Consider the following 20600-nt stretch of genomic DNA (forward strand, 5'->3'; position numbering starts at 1 on the left):
TTTACAATCAACTGATTGGCGTACGAACAACAGATTTTGTTATTTGATGGTTGTTAAGGGGACTTGATTACAATCAACTTCTTGATTAGCGCTCGAACAACCGACCCTTAGAATAGTTAACTAATTTGGTAGGACCACGTACAACGCAGGAACGAGGGAATGTCTACCAAAACAGATTTTGGAACGGACACCGAGGGAAAGAAGAAGGAGAAGAGAAAGACATATGAAAATTTGAAAACGAGGTACAGATGAAGAAATGGAAAGGAGACAGTTAACTGATGATATGGGGGACGACAGAGATCAGTGGCGGTTAGGTGTCGGAACTTACGAAAAGTGTCAAAAGTACTACTTAAGTAGCCGCTGTTACTTCGTTCGTTGTTTATTTTCTCTTTCAACTTCTAATTTATCTTTCAGAAATCTTAAAGGAAAACGTATATTTATGCTTTATACACTACTTGATATTGTTGTTGACATATGGAAATATTCAAAACTAGTGACTAGTATTTAAAACTTACTACAAAAAATTATTTTAAAACTTGAAAGAAAAATTAAAGAATAAACTACTTATTTGTTAATATTAATTTTCCACTACTTACATTTGATCATACTTTTTTGTATCAGCATTACCAAAATAGACAAGTTGTACAGACGGCACGCTAATTATAAGTCCATCCTCACTGACTTCTGAACCTCCAAAAAACACAGGAAAGGCATGAGCGTCCCAAGTCACAGGATTAAACATTAAGGGAAAAGTCAAATTGAGAGCTTTCTTTTCGACCTGTAACAATAAAGGAAAAATTAATGTAAGTACTCAGTCATTTCAATTGATTGGACAGTTTATTATAGTATGATACAATTGATCCAAATAATGGCATAACCCAGACATCCAAAGTGAAAGTTATCTTTCAACACCAAATTGTTCTATATGGTCCATATAATGTTCAGAAAAAAGTCACACCATTTTGAGCGTCGGGTTTGGGGGCTGGAGAGAGGGGGGAGAAATTGGTAAATTCGTAGTTCTTTATGCTTTTCGTCAATATTTCTAAAACTATGCGGTTTAGCATGAACAACCTTACATACAAAAATGTTCTACATTAAATTTGAAATAAGAAAGGCCCTATGCATAATAGTTCTAAATGGAACGGTTCCAAAGTTACGGAGGTAGTATAGTATAATTGGTCCAAAAAAAGGCCTAACCCAGACATCCAAAGTAAAAGTTGTCCCCCAACACCAAATTGTTCTATATGGTCCACATATTGTTCAGTAAAAAGTTACACCATTTTGAGAGTCTGGTTTTGGGGGGGGGGGGGGAGAGATGGGGGAGAAGTCGGTAAATTAGTAATTTTTTTTACGTTTTTCGTCAATATTTTAAAGCTATGCTTTAGCGTAAACAATGTTCTATACAAAAATGTTCTACATAAAATTTAAAACAATAAAGGTCCTATACATAATTGTTATAAAATCAACGGTTCCCGAGTTACGGAGGGTGAAAGTGGAGGTTTTCGATACTTTTTATATCATTTGGGCAATTGACGATTTTTGTATAATACATTGTTTACGCTAAAGCATAGTTTTAGAAATATTGACGAAAAACGTAAAAAAACTACTAATTTACCGACTTTTCCCCCATCTCCCCCTCAAACCGGACGCTCAAAATGGTGTAACTTTTTACTGAAGAATATGTGGACCATATAGAACAATTTGGTGTTAAAGGAAAACTTTCACTTTGGATGTCTGGGTTAGGCCTTTTTTTGGACCAATTATACTATACTACCTCCGTAACTTTGGAACTGGTCATTTTAGAAGGATTATGCGTACGACTTTTTTTATTTTAAATTTAATGTAGAACATTTTTGTATAGAGGGTTCTTTATGCTAAACCGCATAGTTTTAGAAATATTGACGAAAAACGTAAAAAACTAAGAATTTACCGATTTCTCCCCCCTTTCCCCCCAAACACGACGCTCAAAATGGTGTGACTTTTTTCTGAACATTATGTGGACCATATAGAACAATTTGGTGTTGGAGGATAACTTTCACTTTGGATGTCTGGGTTTGGGTCTAGTTATACCATACTATTAGATAAAGCGGTAATAATATCGAATAATTTGTTCTGAAACCTTTTCTTCGGAATATGTACCTGTAATTAAAAATTGTATAGTCAAATTAAAAACCATAGGGTTGTAATATACATTTTACTTTATATGTTGTTTCTTCGCGAGATATTTGATAAGTTGTTATGAAACTCAAATTAAAGTTTTATAAAATAGTGTTTAATCCATTGATCATTTTTAGTTCCTGCCTGCTCCAGAGATGCAATTCCTAGATCTCCCCTAACCTTCTTTGCCTCAGCATTCGTATGGTTTGCAAATTACAGAAACCGCGAAGGTGTTACCAGAAAATTGGTCTCAATAAAAGCTTTATTTTAATATTACTTTCAAAAAAATGTTTGATTTTATTGAAGTTAAACTTTAGCTTGTTGTAAGCAGATGCCGCCGCGGCACCCGTATCGCGTTATTTTGCTGTAATTCGGTACTAGCAATTGGATGTGTTTTAGTTCATTCAGAGAAAGTCACATATACACTATCTTCTCTGATGATAGCTTAGGAGCTTGAAACCGGTTAGGATGTTTATGGCACTCTCTGAATGAATTGAAATATAAGATGTCTCTAGTTTTCGTTTTATACCAAAATTATTATTTATTTTTACTTGTATGCTTAAGTTGTTTCTAGGGCCCACCTTCTGTAAATATTATTAAATTAAAAAAATTATTTAAAAAAAGTTGTTTTTATAAAATTAATGAAACAAAATTTAAATTAAAATAAATAAAGTTGGGTGATACGCTACTGGTGATTGTTTACACACGTGTGAATTTGTGCTCCGTATTAAAAACTCGAAATACCGGGATAATACGGACTGATAAAATACGTACTAGTGATCATTGGCGAATTAAATACCCAAGAAGTGGATTGCAGGTGAGAATAGCCTAGAGAATAACTTATAAATATAATAATTACTAAAAAGACTTGAAATACAAATTTAGTTGATAGGCAACCAGTTTTACCAAAAGTGTCTGGATAGGTAACGAACCTCTGAAGAGCGAACCTCTGTGGACGTTATCTTACGCTAGACATATAGACAGCACACATTACAGCAGTGGCGTGCTGAGATAAGGGCAAATAAATCAGGATGAACATGACTAATGAAGAAATTATGCAATTTAAGGAAATTATCAAGGAATTAATAAACGAGACTACAGCTGAAATTATGAAAGATACGAAGGAACTGATTAACGAGGTAAAAGAAATGAATAAAATATACAGAGAAGAAATAAAACAGCTAAAAGAGGAAAATTTGAAGATAAAACAGGAAATGAAAGAATTGCGAGTTAAAATGATTAAAATTGAAGAAATAGAAGAAAGGCTAGAAGTAGCTGATAGGAAAGACAGAAAGAACAATATTATTATAAGTGGTCTGGAAATTCCAAATGCTACAGAAAAGGAAATGGAAGATAATGTAAAACATTTTTTCGAAAACCAGTTAAAGATAAAAATTTCTGTCCCAAAAATAAAGGAAATAAAGGAGAAGACATACCTGATTAAAGTAGAGAATTTTGCACAAAAATTGGAGATAATGAAAAACAAAGCTAAATTAACTAGGGGGAAATATAATCAAGTATATATAAATAACGACTTGACCCAAAACGAAAGAAAAATTCAACAAAAACTGAAGGAAATTGCAAAACAAAAAATAGAAGAAAGGAAAACAGTAAAAATTGGATACCAAAAACTTATAATCAATGGGCAGAAATGGACTTGGAATACAAAAAGCAGCGAATTGGAAAGGGATAATGCCAATACAAAAAACTGGACAAATTAACTGCAAGGAAAAGCAAGTGCAAGGACCATAAGGAAACGACAAGGCAAGAAATAGGTAATGACACTGGCAAACAGAATAAGAAAAATATTTGGAAACTAGCAACGTGGAATATCAGAGGACTAAATGGTAAAGAAACAGAATTGAGCTACGAGTTCGATAAAAACAAAATAGAAATATTAGGTATTACAGAAACAAAAAAGAAAGGAATTGGTGAAATATACCTAGAAGGCGGTCATTTGCTTATATATAGCGGGGTTCCACCGGAAAAGAGAGCAGCTGCAGGAGTAGGTACTATAATTAAAAAAGAAAAAGTAATAAATATACAGGACTGGAAAGGCTGGTCAGAAAGAATAGTCGCTCTTGAGATGAAAGATGAACAGGGAGAGCCACAGACAATAATTACGGCATATGGACCCGATGAAAATGAGAAAAAAGAAATCAAAGAAAAATTCTGGACAGACCTAAATATAGCAATAGAAAACAGTAAAGGGCGGATTTACGTCATTGGAGACTTCAACGGAAGAGTAGGAATCAAAGATGAGACAGTAACGGATGTAATTGGAAGGTACGGTGAAGAAGTGAGAAATGATAATGGAAAACGGTTAATAGAATTCTGCGTACTAAATAATTTAATAGTAACAAACACACACTACCAACACAAAGACATACATAAATTTACTAGGCAAGGACCAAGAGAATCAGAAAAGTCAATAATTGATTACATACTAGTAGAACGCGACAATCGAAAGGTAATTCAAGACGTTAGAGTCAGAAGAGGACCAGAAATAAGTAGTGACCATTATTTGTTGGAAGCTAGAATAAAGAATAAAAACAAAAAACCCCAGGAATATACAAAAGAAAACAAAAGAAAAATTGAATACGAATCAATCAGAACTTACAAGCTCAGAAACAAAGAGATTGCCCTAAGATACAAAGAAATGGTTGATTTAGAAATAGCAGCTCTGGAAAATGCAAATGATAGTAACAACCTAGAACAAAAATGGCAATCATTTAAAAATATATTACTGGAAGCTGCGAAAAAAGTATGTGGCATTAGTAAAAGGAATGACAAGGTGAAACAAACAAACTGGTGGAATGCCGAAATAAAACAACAAGTGAAAACTAAGAAAAGACTTTGGAATAATTATTTAGGAAACAAAACAGTAAATAATTACAACAAATACAAAGAGGCAAGAACTGCAGTGAGAGATATGATAAAAACAGAAAAGGAAAAGAGTTGGCATCAATTTGGACAACAGCTGGAACACAATAGCAAAGAAAATCAAAAACTTTTTTATAGAACATTAAAATCTCTGAGAACAGACAAACCTAGTAAGGATATGAGAATTAAAAACAAAGAAGGAAAAATAATAACAGAAGAAAAAGAAATTATTGAAAGATGGCGACAACACTTCCAAGAATTATTAACTACCACAAAAGAGGATAGGGATAAAGAAAACAGTAACGCGACAAGTAGTGAAGAACAGAGAACAAGCATCGAGATAACAATCGAAGATACAATAGAAGCAATAGGCAAACTTAAAAACGGAAAGGCACCTGGACACGACCATATACCACCGGAAATGCTGAAGTACATGGGAATGAAAGGCGTAAAACAATTAGCTGAAATATTCAAAGAAGCAAGCAAAAAAGAAACAATACCGAAGGACTGGGAGATAGGAGTAATAGTGCCGATATATAAGAAAGGAGACCACAAAGATTGTAACAACTATCGAGGAATTACACTGTTATGTTCTTCTCTCAAAGTCTATGAAACAGTACTAGAAAAAAAGCTGAGAAACATTACAGAAACAACTTTAAATGAAGCACAGAGTGGCTTTAGAAAGGGACGAGGAGTGCAAGACCATATTTTCACGGTAAAACAAATAATTGAAAAAACGTTACTGTCTAAAAAGAAAGCATATATGGCCTTCATAGACCTGGAAAAGGCATTCGACAGGGTGAAACGACAAACTGTGTGGGACAGCTTGATAAGAAGAGGGGTTGACGATAAACTAGTTGAAATCATCAAAAGTCTTTATAAGAGAAATAGGAACTACATAATACATAAAAACATGAAATCAACAGAATTCGAAACAACTGAAGGACTAAGGCAAGGAGGTGTCAAGAGCCCAACCCTCTTCAACATCTTTATGGACGAAATCATTATAGAGTGCACACCACAACTAAAGAAATTGCATGTAGGGTACAGGAATCTCCATAGCGTAACCATTTCGGAATGTGCATTCGCAGATGATGTAGTAGTTATCTCAGAAAAAGAAGAAGACCTGCAAAATAACCTGCAAGCATGGAATCACGCATTATGTAAACAGGGTATGAAGATAAATACACATAAGACGAAGACCATGGTAATATCGCAAGAACCAGTCGTAATAAATATGCAAATTAATGAGGAGGCAATAGAACAAGTAAACCATTTCCAATACTTGGGCGTTACAATCGAAAATAATGGAAGGCAGGACAAAGATGTTGAAGAGAGGATAAGTAAAACATCAAAACTATTTCATGCAATAAAAAATAGCTTCTTAAACAAAAAGGAAATCACAAGAAAAACCAAACTAACTGTATTCAACACCATATATAGACCAGTGCTCACATACGGCTGTGAATCATGGATACTAACTAGAAAACTAAAAAGCAAGATACAAGCCCTAGAAATGAAGTATTTACGAACAGTTAGAGGAGTGACAATGAGAGACAGAATAAGAAGCACAGATATACGCACATATCTTAAGACGAAATCTGTACTTGAGTATATTGAAGAAAAACAACTAAGTTGGTGGGGACACATGAAAAGAATGAAAGATAACATACCGGTGAAGAAAATATGGGAAGCCAGGATACAAAAGAAAAGAAGTAGAGGAAGACCTAGAGAAGATTGGGATACAGTAGTCGCTAAAATCATCCAAAGGAAGGGGAAAACAATAGCAGAAGCAAGCCGATTAGCATACAATAAGAAACAATGGTCAACATTTGTACACACGTGAAAGGATGTGCCAGTCCCGACACTGAAAAGTAAAAGGGACTCAAAAGACTATATATATATATATATATATATATATATATATATATATTGTTGTGATCTTGATTATTGATATGAGATGATAATTTTATATGTCATTTAATTTAATCAATGCATAACTAATAATCTAATTAATTTACCAGATCACATATCAATATGTTTTCAATCTCAGGGCTTTTTATAAAATTAATTACTTACATACGTGGCTTCTAAGTATTTCTTAATGGTTCCTAATCGGGATAGGAAAGAAAAGAGTAAAATAATAACACATATGGGTTACAATTGTAATCAAAATATTGTTTATTTTATTCAAATGGCAATCACTGCTTAATATTTGCTATATCTTATTATTCTTAAACATAACATTTACACATGGGAATCTTATTTTCTTTTGATTTCCAATTGAAAGTTTTTATTAACATTTAACTATTATAATTTATTAGCAACAATTCTATTTAAGTTTGATGAAGCTTTTCTGATATTATTGATTATGTTTCTTCAAATTTAAATGTGGTATTTACTACGAAAAACCCATACATTCATGTCCAAAAAAATGAGACTGACCTTTTTCTGGTGCACTGAGAAAGTCTTCACACAAGACCCGTTTCCTGCTATCCTTGGCTGCAATCAAAACCTCGTCCTGGCTTCCAGTAATGTTCTCCTCTGAAACTAGCTCGTATAGCTCTCGTTTCCTGCTTCTGTCGTGATGCTGTCTTCTACCTTTTTCGAAACTGCAATCAGCTACCGGGAACTCTTGGCTCAAGGAGGTTCTTTTACTCTCAACCTGGCCTACCTCTCGTTCTACGATAGATACTCCACACTCACGGAACTACACAGGCTTTCTCACTCTCCGTACACTACCGTCTACTACTCGACTTCACTTCTCGACAGCTCAAAACATTCTGATCTCTATTTGTCATTCATTCCCCTACTTTCTAAATATCCCTTCCAGATTCACAAACCAAAATTCCACCACCAACTCTCATTCGCAGTATTCCTCAAAACCAATTTTTAAACTTTCTAAATATGCTTAATGGATTTCAAAGAAAATAGTTAATTCCCATTCTAAAATTACTTTCTACTATATACAAATTTTAATGACCTTTTAACGATTTCACTTGAGTCTTATTTAATCACTTCTTAAAATTAAATATAACAATTTGTTGTATACAGGTTGTTCTAAATTTATATGCCCGTGGTTGAGAAAATTGAAAATATTTTATATTAAATTGAATTCTGTTTATAATTATCAAATTTTAATTTTCATATCACATAGAAATATAACAAATCCCCGCCTTGTATTCGATAAAATTTATCTGCATTTTTAAATAAATTTTCTCGAGGCAAAACCAACTCCCTGTATATTTCCTTACTTTAATCTACCTCTTATACCCCTTCTTCTTGTATTACTCTAATTAGTCCCACCTGTAGAGTAATTGTTTCCTTATTTTCAGTGTCCTCATCCTGTGTTAGAGTGTCGGCTATTATGTTGTCTTTCCCTTTTTCCCATATCAATCTTCTGTCTTTTTCCTCAGATTTTTCACATACTTTTACCGTGCATTCTGCATCCTCGTTTTCATATGCCTCCTCTTCAAATGCCACTGTTTCGATTATATCTTTTTCGCTTTCATTTGTTAGCTTTATTTCTCCTTCTCCTGAGCTCATCTCTTCTTTTGAGGAATCCCAGTTTTCTTTTGCTTTTGATACTCTCAATTTTTCTTCTTCTGGGCTCAACTCTTCTTTTGAGGAGCCACAGGTTTCATTTTCTTTTGTCTTTTTCTGACTTTTTCTCCCTTTTCTTCTTTGTCCTTGCTTCGTTGCCAAATTCATTTCCACTGTTTGGTCTTTACCTGATTCGTCCGTATTTTGTTTCTCCTGTTCCTTGTCCTGTTCTTCTTCTTTTTCTTCTGTTAGATTCATCGTATTATTTTTAAAATCTATCACTACATGTTTTTCTGCCAATTCGTCAACTCCTACTATCATGTCATGTGACATGTTTGGCATTATTACACATTGTAGTGCATACATCTTCTTACCCAGTCGTACCATTACTCGTATGCCTTCATTTATAGTTGCCAATGTCCGTTTGTTTGCGCCCACTAAATTTACCCTAGGTATTTTATAAATTAAATTTGTTAAGTTAACTTCTTCTATTAGTTTTCTGTTGACCAATGTTATTTCAGATCCAGTGTCTATCATAATTTTAATTGGTTTCTCGTTGATAAATCCATCCACAAATTTTAAATTAACTCCATTTTTCTTTTCGTTGTTTCCTGCCAATTTAATAAACTCCTTGGGGTGACAAAAGATTCCTGTTTGATTTTTGGTTTTTAGTGAGCGCCGTCGTGAAAAGACGCCGGTTGCTCATCGTTGTTTATATTTTCGTCATAATGTCTCTCTCCGTCATATTCATCTGTCTGGGTATTATTTACTTCTCTTCTATTTTCTCTTGGTCTGTCGGATCTGTTTCGGTTTTCTCGATATCCCTGTTCATTTTGTCTACCATTATTTCTGTTTTCTTGATTTGAGCGTGTGGTGTTTCTATTCTGGTATTCTCGATTTCTGTCCTCATTCCATTGCCTATTTCTTTGTTCATAATTTCCTCTTCCGTTGTCTCTATTTTCGTTTTCCCTTCTGGGATTAAAATCTCGTCTTGTATAGTCCCTGCTATTTTGATTTCTACCTCTGTAATCTTGTGTTTCTCGGGGCCTGTAATCTTCTCGCGACCTTCTTGATTTTCTTTCTCTTAGACGTGATTCTCTTATTTGTAGGAATTGGCATAAACTATCTATGTCTTTGTAATTTTGCAATGTGATATGGTCTTCCAGCGTTTCCTCGAAATGTCTTGCAATCAGTTCGACTAATTGTTCCGATGAGTAATTATATTGTAAATGTTTTGCATTATTGTAAATTTGCAAAGCATATGTCCTTTCTGATACACCCATCCTATCATTGTATTTCCCATTTTGCAATTCCTTGTTAATTTCCAATTGTTGGACTTTTCCCCAGAAATAATTCAAAAATTTTTGTTCAAATTGTTGCCAATTGCCGAATTCTTCTTCTTTACTGTCGAACCATAGGCTTGCTTCATATTTGAGATGGTTTCTGATAGTTTCTTTTGCTGTTTCGAAATTTCCGATGTGCTGTATTTTCTTTTTCAGGCTATTTATGAACGGCACTGGGTGTAATCTTCTTACGTCCCCGCCAAACCTTATCTTCACGTCATCTGTGCTATGTATAACCATTTCTCTTCTTTCTCCTACATTTTGTTGTGTCCGGTTTTCGTTGACTTGTTTTTCTATTTCTGTGATTCTTTTTTCCACTTCTTCTCTGTCTACTTGAATAGCATTTTCCAACTTATTTTCCAAATTTTCTATTTCCTTTTTCTGACAATTCGTTATTTCCTTTATTTTGCTTTTGATTTCTTTAATCTCTGTCTCTTGTTGTCCCATATCGTTCTTGATCATTGTCAAACATCCTTTTACTTCCTTTTCATACTTTCCTATGCGTTCCTCCATTTTCTTGTTGTCCTCTTCTATTGCTTGTTTCATTTTTTGTTGTGTTTCATCCATTTTTTGATCCAATTTTTGTTGTGTTTCATCCATTTTTTGATCCACTTTATCCATTGTCCTTTTTGCTTCATCCATTGCTTGTTTTGTTTCTCTTTGATTGTCATCCAGTTTTTGTTGTGTTTCATCCATTTTCTGTTCCATTCTTTGTGACTGGAGTTGCATCATTTGTAATAGTTTATCTATTCCTGATAATTCTTGCTGTTCTGATGCCATGATTGTCGTGTCTAAGATATCTTCTTGGTCTGAATGTTCTTTTTGTTTTTTGTTGTCTTTGCTTTGGCTTCTTGTCACAGACATTTGTTTTCAAGAAGTACTGTCCCCGCCAAATATGAAATTTTACTAGTATGTTACCAAGACGACTTTTTCTCACCCAAATATTATAAATTGTCAATAAATATATCAAATGTAAATATCGTAAAAATAAAATATTAAATCAGTTATGTAAAATTTGTACCTAAAGAGATCTAAAATTTTATGTTATCAAATGTAAGTATCTCACTTTTTACCACAGGCATATAAATTTTCAAATACCGGCTTTACTCTTTCTATCCTTCAAATTTGCCACTAGAAATACTTTACAATGCCCCACGTTGGGCGCCAGTTGTTGTGATCTTGATTATTGATATGAGATGATAATTTTATATGTCATTTAATTTAATCAATGCATAACTAATAATCTAATTAATTTACCAGATCACATATCAATATGTTTTCAATCTCAGGGCTTTTTATAAAATTAATTACTTACATACGTGGCTTCTAAGTATTTCTTAATGGTTCCTAATCGGGATAGGAAAGAAAAGAGTAAAATAATAACACATATGGGTTACAATTGTAATCAAAATATTGTTTATTTTATTCAAATGGCAATCACTGCTTAATATTTGCTATATCTTATTATTCTTAAACAGAACATTTACACATGGGAATCTTATTTTCTTTTGATTTCCAATTGAAAGTTTTTATTAACATTTAACTATTATAATTTATTAGCAACAATTCTATTTAAGTTTGATGAAGCTTTTCTGATATTATTGATTATGTTTCTTCAAATTTAAATGTGGTATTTACTACGAAAAACCCATACATTCATGTCCAAAAAAATGAGACTGACCTTTTTCTGGTGCACTGAGAAAGTCTTCACACAAGACCCGTTTCCTGCTATCCTTGGCTGCAATCAAAACCTCGTCCTGGCTTCCAGTAATGTTCTCCTCTGAAACTAGCTCGTATAGCTCTCGTTTCCTGCTTCTGTCGTGATGCTGTCTTCTACCTTTTTCGAAACTGCAATCAGCTACCGGGAACTCTTGGCTCAAGGAGGTTCTTTTACTCTCAACCTGGCCTACCTCTCGTTCTACGATAGATACTCCACACTCACGGAACTACACAGGCTTTCTCACTCTCCGTACACTACCGTCTACTACTCGACTTCACTTCTCGACAGCTCAAAACATTCTGATCTCTATTTGTCATTCATTCCCCTACTTTCTAAATATCCCTTCCAGATTCACAAACCAAAATTCCACCACCAACTCTCATTCGCAGTATTCCTCAAAACCAATTTTTAAACTTTCTAAATATGCTTAATGGATTTCAAAGAAAATAGTTAATTCCCATTCTAAAATTACTTTCTACTATATACAAATTTTAATGACCTTTTAACGATTTCACTTGAGTCTTATTTAATCACTTCTTAAAATTAAATATAACAATTTGTTGTATACAGGTTGTTCTAAATTTATATGCCCGTGGTTGAGAAAATTGAAAATATTTTATATTAAATTGAATTCTGTTTATAATTATCAAATTTTAATTTTCATATCACATAGAAATATAACAATATATATATATATATATATATATATATATATATATATATATATATATATATATATATAAATAAAGTTTTCCTACAATAGTTAAATAATTTGCTATTAGACCAGTAAGGATCTGTTTGTAGGTGGATGTGAGAGGTGGCATTCAGATTTTTGCGGATAAAGTTAGGCGATAACTTCGTTAATAATAATTGATTTATACTCATTTTCAAATATGCCCGGAACATTAGTAAAAAAATAAAACATTTAAAAATTTCAAAAAATTTCGTTTTTTTTTCTACTTTTTTTGCTTATAACTTAAAAACTATTCAATTTAGGACAAACAAATTCCTATAGGAATAAAACAAAGATAATTAAATTTTCTATCAGATGCGATTGGTTAAAAATGTCTTAATTTATCACCCTTGCTTCAAAATGGCAATAAATATAAAATAAGGGGGCAAAACAAGCCTGTCCTTATTCAATGATTTTCCATCACTTAGGTTACACTTGGAAGCTTCCTAAATCGCTTAGAAAATTTTTGTAATGTGCTAAAACCGTACACCAAATTTCATTAAAATTGACTTACTAGATTTTGCATAATAACTTTGCAATCTAAACTTTTTTTAAAAAATTAAAATTTTTTAAAATCTTGCACAACAAAAACTAGAACATACAAAGATTTGTCAATTCTTTTACATATAAAGAAGTACTCCATCCAATGCACTTTACAGAATTGAAATCGGATTATTTAAGCAGCCTCAGCAATGTTTTCAAGTTATAAACAATTTTTTGGCTTATAAACAAATTAGTGCTGTGGCCAGGAGGGGGGGCTCCTTTATTTAGATGGACTTAAGAAAGTTTTTTTTTATATATATATTTTGGCCCATAGAACACGATTTTTTTGGGTAACAGTTGATCCGGATGTCGATAAGATTGTTATAAACAAAGAACTTGAGGAATTACATGAAATCGATTTTTCGCAAAATAAAACATTTTTTGTATTTCTTGGGTAATTCTAAGCAAAAAATGTTCTTACAAGTTTTTTCGTAGGATGCATAGTTTTTGAGATAAACGCGGTGGAACTTTCAAAAAATCGAAAAATTGCAATTTTTGAACGCGAATAACGTTTGATTAAAAAATAAAATAGCAATTCTACTGACAGCATTTGAAAGTTTAAGTCAAATTATACCGGTTTTAATTATTTGCATTGCTAAAAATTAATTTTTTTATTATTAAACAAAGCTATTTTTTATAAGCCAAAAAAATTGTTTATAAATTTAAAACATTGCTGGGGCCCCTTAAATAATCCGATTGTAATTCTGTAAAGTGTATTAGATAGGTAGAGCACCTCATTATATGTTAAAAAATTATCCAACTTCTAAATGGTCTACTTTTTGTTCAGAAAGATTTTAAAAAATTTGAACTTTTTTAAAAACATTTAGATTGCTTTATTATGCAAAATTTATTAGGTCGCTTTTAATGAAATTTGGTACACGATTTAAGTATGTTACAAAGAATTTCTTAAGCGAATTACTAAGGTTCTAAGTGCCACCAAAGTGGTTAAAAAATATTGAATAACAACAGACTTATTTTGCCCCCTTATTTTGTATTTATTGCTATATTGCAGAAAAGGTAATACCTTAAGACATTTTTTTACCAGTCGTATATCATACAAAATTCAATTATCTTCATTTTATTTCTATACGGAGTTCCAAAACGAATCGTTTTAAAGTTATAAGCAAAGAAAGTAGAAAACAATCCATGATTTTCGAAATTTTTAAATATTTTAATTTTTTATTAATGTTCCGGGCATATTTGAGAAGGAGCATAAGTCAATTATTATTACTGAAGGTGTCACCTAACTTTATCTGCAAAAATCCGAATGCCACCTCTCACATCCAAAAATAGACGTTTTTTCGCAGATCCTTACTGGTCTATATCCGTATTTTCATTAAATCATGTAAAAGGTCATTGAACAAAAAATTATTATGAAATAGTTTTCTAAATATAATTTGAATTTCGAGGAATTAAAATAATACGTAATAACTAATAACCCACTTCTTGAAAGTGAATAAAAACTTTGCAATTCCATTTGTCGCAGACGTTGGTCGTGACTGTCTAAAGAAAACGCCGGATATAATAAAAATTATAACATTAAAAACAAACGATATTACTCAACTTCCTCAACGACCCTGTGGTTATAATATCCTTTGTCCTACTGGTAGTTGCTGTTGGTTCACACTTATTTCTTTTAATATAATTTAAGAACTGACGAATAGTTTTAAGGAATTTCGTTGAAGTGAAGCCAAATTATAATATGGCTGCAGAATAATATTTGATTCGCATATACGTACGTAAATCGTTCAGCTGGACATAGGGAATATACATTGAGAGAATTGTGGCAAGTGCGCTAACCTGTGTTCGTTGAAGCTTCTGTTCGAGTACGAGTTTTTGGTGCAATACAGCTGTTAGAACGAATAGAATGAGTGAAACAAGGCTGTCCATAAATAAATCAGAAACAAAGTTTATGATCAATGAGTTAATAGTTTGAATTTAATTTTTAAAATATTTATTTAGAAACTAATTTCAAAACTAAACAGTTTTCCCATTCTCTTAGGCCAAACATATTTAGCTACTGCATTGTCATATTTTGACATTTATTTGTGTCAGTCGAAGTGAGTTGTCAGTCTGTAAAATTGTAAAATAAGTTGTCCAAATTGTAAGTGAATAAGGGATTTTTCCCTTATTCCGCGACGATGAGCTGGCCAAATACCCAAGTAGGTGGAGGCAAATAAACTAAAGAAGAAGAAGAAGTGAGTTGTCAGTCGAAGTGAGTAGAAGAATAAAATTGTGTAGTAGTCAGCAGTTGCCGCCGAGAGAAAAAAGTTTAATGTGGTTGAAAAAAAAGTTAAGTTGTTGTATTTGTCCCATGCCAACTCAAAATTTCTACTAAATCAAAGAAGAAAAAGAAGATTGTGTATTGATAGGCAGTAGTTGCCCACTTAGACAAGGAAAGAGAGGTTGCCCCTAGCGAGAAATTTTTTTATCTTGTCATGTTTGTCCCACACCAAACAAAATTGTTAGTTAACTAAAGAAGAAGAAGAAGAAGATGAAGAAGAAGAAGCAAATTGTACAATGTACTAACTCCAAATTGTAAGTGAATAAGGGATTTTCCCCTTGTTCCGAGACGATGAGCTGGCCAAATACCCAAGTAGGTGGAGGCCAATAAACGGAAGAAGAAGAAGAAGAAGTGAGTTGTCAATTTTGAGGTTAATGCCCCTTAATGCTTACAATCAAATTGTCCTCGAGAGAGCTCAGTTGCCACAATTACCTCAATATAATACAATATATGTATTTATGCATCTAAATATATGCAATGTATGTTTTCTATTTCCAGCTGACGATTTACGTACTGTATAATAGAAAATAGAAGAATCAAACAACCGCTAAAAGCGGTAATTTGAAAGATAAATAATGAGAACAACACTTGAGCACAATTTAACAAGAGAAATAGAAATAAGAATGAAAACAAATGTCGAAATTGAAGGATTAAAGAGAAAAAATATAGTCGGATACATAAAACCTCTTAGCTTAGAATTGATAGGACGTATTATACAGAGACGCTCACAACCAGATAATATCTTGAAGATCTTCAGAGACTGGTGAACAGAAACAGGATAGCGGTGTACTATAGCCAAGGACACGGTCTAAAAATGAACATCAAGAAGACAAAATGTATGATAAGTCTTAAATACAATCAAAACCAGAAAACTGGAATATCTCGGACATATTACACGCGGAGATACAAATTGCTCCAACTAATTATGCAGGGAAAGATCCAAGGAAAATTAAGCAGAGAGAGATGTAAAATATCATGGTTACGCAACCTGAGAGAATGTACATTAAATGAACTTTTCAGAGCGGCCGTCTTTAAAGTCAAAATAGCTATGATGATTGCTGATCTCCGTCTAGGAGATGGCACTTGAAGAAGAAGAGATGTTTCATTTCATTTCAGGTAGAGACATTTCATCTTCTTCTTCTTTGCGTGCCATCTCCGCGACGAAGATTGGCAATCATCATTGCTATTCTTACTTTTGACACTACAGCCCGAAAGATTTCAGCTGAACTGCATCCTCTTAGATTTCTCAGCCAGGACATTTTTCTCCTGCTTATACTGCGTCTTCCTGGAATCTTTCCCTGCATAATTAATTTTAGGAGTTCATATCTGTCACCACGTATTGTATGACCCAAGTATTGAAGTTTTCTTATTTTGATGGAATCCAGTATCTCCCTGCTGTTCTGTATTCTTGTTAGTACTTCCTCATTGGTTATTCTGTCTGTCCAAGAGATTCTCAGCATTCTTCGATATGTCCACATTTCAAATGCTTCCAATCTATTCTGGCATTGTTTATTAAGAGTCCATGTCTCTCTCAATAACAGAAAATACATAGTACTCGCTTTCTAAGATTTAGGCTGAGATCTCTATTACATAATATTTGTTTTATATTAGTGAATGCACTTCTAGCCTTTTTTATTCTAATTCCGATTTCTTTGGTATAATCGTTTGTTTCACTAGTGTTTGTCCCTAAATAATTATAATTCTGAACTCGACATTTCTAAATTAGACCTTTCATGTTCATCATCATGAATTAGATCATTCGGAATTAGACCTTTCATGTACAACTTTCTTCCAATTGGTTCGGTCTTCCATCAACCTATGGTCAAATGGGAAGTTTATTTTTCGGAGATCTGCTTGAATGTTATCTCTCCATCGCATTCTGGGACGTCCGAGTGATCTTTTGCCTGTAGGAATCTCCTCCCATACCAGTCTTACAAGTCTCTCGTTATGAAGTCTGTGCAAGTGGCCTGCCCATCTTAGTCGCTGTGATTTAATTTCTTGGACAATATCGGTGTCATTGTAGAGTTCTTTTAATTCGAAGTTGGTTCTGATCCTATACTGGTTTGTGTTAATGTCGTGGTGAGGTCCGAAAATTTTTCTAAGTATTTTTCGTTCAAAACGACTGAGCTTTTCTTCGTTTGATTTGGTCATGGTCTACGTTTCGCAACCATATGTTAGTACAGGTCTGACGATGGATTTATAGATTTTGATCTTTGAACTTCTTGTAAGATTTTTTGATTTTATAAGCTTATCTTCAGTTACATCGTTGTCAGCTGTGATTACGTCCCCCAGATACTTAAAACGTTGTACTTTTTCGAAATTGAAGGTGTTGACCGTCACATTTTATTTATTTTATTTATACACATTTTATACACATATATTTCGTCTTCTCTTCATTAATTCTCAGTCCTACTTCGCTTGTTGCTCCTTCCACCTTGTTGAAAATGGCTTTTGTGGATAGGATGGAGTCTCCAACGAGATCAATGTCATCTGCGTATGCTAGTAATAACTTGGAACCTTGAACCGATAGCAGTTCTGTTTTTATTTAGGCCGACCTCATGGCTTTCTCTAATACAAGGTTAAAAAGTAGTGGAGATAACGCATCACCCTGTTTGAGTCCACTGTTGATTTCGAAGCTGTCAGACAGTTTATTATTTACACGTATTTTTGATATTCCACCTTCCATACAGACATTAGTCATCCGAATTCTTTGGTATTGAGAACTCCGCCATGGCATTCCATACTTGGCTTATTTTTACGCTGTCATATGCCTGTCGAAAGTCTATGAGGAGATTGTGTATGGGTCTGTCAGTGGCGGCTCGTATAACTTTAGGAAGGTAGTGCCAGAATCCGGGCAGCTGCCTAAATTTTTTGTGGCGGTTTTACGATATGGTCAAAAAGGATATAAAATATAAATAGAGTATCACGATAAGCTGAATTTAATTGGGTTTTTATATTTAACTTACCAAGCATTGAAAAGCTAAAAACGTTATTCATGTGCACTTTAGATTTTTCATGGGATTTCAATTTCTCCCATATATGTACAAGATCATCGGTGCCTTTGTTTGACCAAGTCTCGTCACCTCCAAACAAAACGCATACAAAACAGAAGAGTTTATTAGTTTGTTCGCAACCACACAACCAGCTATTTTTATCATAAATAATTTTATTAAACTTACGACAGCGAAGTTTTTGTCCATTTCCACTTTGTTTTTCAATTTTTAAATCGGGTAAAGGCCGACCGAGTTCTTTAATTTGTAGTTTTTTTTTCTAACGAAAACCACCAAAAGAGTTTTTTAATATACTAATTTGATTCATTGTCAATAAATAAATTAAACGTAGAAAATAATCAAAATATTATTTTTATACCTACGACACCCACGATCACAACGCACTAACTAATAATTACAAATTAAAAAATATAGTAGAGTATAAACACAAATATACAATACAGTAGTAGACAATAAACACAATAGCGTCAAGCGAACGCGTAAAGAAACTAGAAATATGTAGATCTAAAACATTGTATCTTAAGATCCACTAACTTCCTTTTCGAGATTTCGAGCCTGGCACGGAGACTCCAATTTAAACGTATGTTAAAAGTGCAATACCGCTCTCTCTCTGTCACTTACACAGGATGCTCATACAATCTTTCTCTTTTCTCACGAGCCACTATGCCGTTCGACACTGGGATTTTTATGATTTTCATCCTTTATCCGGTCCAAAATAATTGTCAAAGTTAATTTAAATTTGGAAATCTCTCCGAAAAATATTAATTTTTGGCGGATTATTTGATTTATACCGTTCTAATTTAGTTTGTTTAGTTTTGTTAAACTTTTCCTTATTTAGTTTACATTTTGAAAGTGTTCATAAGTTAAACGTTACTTGAAAACTCCTCTATGGAGTCATCTAGTGGAGGCGAACCGCCTGATATTGAGAATTCGATGGATAGTAGCTGTGATTTACAAGATTTAAATGGATTTCTACCCAACCAGCCTCAAAATAAGATAAGTAGTAGTATTAATCTTAACAATATTAATGAAAAACAAAATACTTTAGTAAACTCAGATCAACCAGAAAAAACCAGGCCTGTTTATTTATACGAAAAAATTGATTTAGGACCTTTTTACATTTTCATTGAAAACTCCAGTTTAAATTTTACAGGAAAATTAAACGCTGTTAAAATAGGCGAGATCCTATTTACGTTACATCCAGAAATTGACAAATATATAAAAAAAATTGACTCAATCGGACGCAACCGAGTTAGGGTCTCATTTAAAAATTATAGTAGCGCAAATGCTTTAGTTACTTCCAAATTCCTTATTCAAAAAAATCTGACCGCATACATTCCAAAATTTCAATTGTTTAAACTAGGTGTAGTAAGGGATATAGATTCAGATATATCGGAAGAATATCTTAAAAATAGAATAAAGGAATTTGATCACCATTGCAAATTCTCGGTTGAGTATGTGAAACGAATAACAAGAAAAATAGTAGCAGATGACAAAGTAATATTTAATCCAACAAAATCAGTTATTGTGTCTTTTAAATGCCAGAATATACCAAAGTATGTAGTAATTAATCATGTCTTACACACTGTTGAAAAATACCAGCAAAAGGTAATTATCTGTTACCACTGCTATAGGTATGGGCACATGAGTAAGCAGTGTAAAAGTAATCCTCGCTGTTTTAAGTGTCATGAATCTCACCTTTCCGATTCTTGTTCTTTATCATCGTTTAACAAAAAATGTCTATCCTGTGAAGGTGAACACTTCACTAATGAATGGGAGATATGCCCAGAATTTGATCGCCAAAAGAAAATAAAACATTATATGTCTGAAAACAGCTTATCTTTTAAGGAAACAATTAAACTCTTTCCTAAGATAACTTATGCATCTATAGCAGCCAATAATTCCTCAATAAATTCTCATCAAACTCCAAATATGAATGCACCATCCTCTTCATATTCCTTTACTCAATTGTCCACGTCTCAAACATCTTCCAATCAGTTCGCTCTACCTTCAGTTTCAAATAGATATACAATAATAAAACCACCAAAATACAAACGACCTATCTCTTCCTCACCAGACCAAGTAACAATGGAATATCAAAAAATAATAAAGTTAAACCCCATGTCCAACAGACCTGGTGGTATTATCACCTCTTCTTCGTATCAATCTACATTTAATCCAGAACAAGGATCTAAAATACATGAACCATCAAAAGAATTAACAGAATTAATATCAAATATAGTTACAAGTATTATCTCTAATATAAATCACAAAAATTTTGAAATTCCAGAAAAATCAGTTCTAGTAAATTCAATTCAATCAGTTTTAAGTTCTCTCTTATATAATAATGAATAGATTGGTAATTTGTCAATGGAATTGTAGA

The 20600-nt window shown here is 33.0% G+C and overlaps 2 protein-coding genes across 3 annotated transcripts in view; both read right to left on the reverse strand.

The window, feature by feature from the left end:
- Positions 1 to 9714, reverse strand: part of LOC126879610 (cilia- and flagella-associated protein 251-like) — a 140034-nt gene extending 130320 nt beyond the window's left edge. For both annotated transcript variants that reach the window (XM_050642778.1, XM_050642780.1), the window contains exon 1: positions 7556 to 9714. In XM_050642778.1, coding sequence (XP_050498735.1) covers positions 8308 to 9120 — 813 coding nt within the window. In that variant the 5' untranslated portion in view covers positions 9121 to 9714 and the 3' untranslated portion in view covers positions 7556 to 8307. The remainder of the gene's footprint in view (positions 1 to 7555) is intronic.
- Positions 1 to 20600, reverse strand: part of LOC114331488 (patched domain-containing protein 3) — a 378804-nt gene that overhangs the window by 90595 nt on the left and 267609 nt on the right. The window contains exon 4 of the mRNA XM_050642776.1: positions 597 to 778. Coding sequence (XP_050498733.1) covers positions 597 to 778 — 182 coding nt within the window. The remainder of the gene's footprint in view (positions 1 to 596; positions 779 to 20600) is intronic.

Source organism: Diabrotica virgifera, chromosome 2, assembly GCF_917563875.1.
Source record: "Diabrotica virgifera virgifera chromosome 2, PGI_DIABVI_V3a".
Lineage (NCBI taxonomy): Eukaryota > Metazoa > Arthropoda > Insecta > Coleoptera > Chrysomelidae > Diabrotica > Diabrotica virgifera.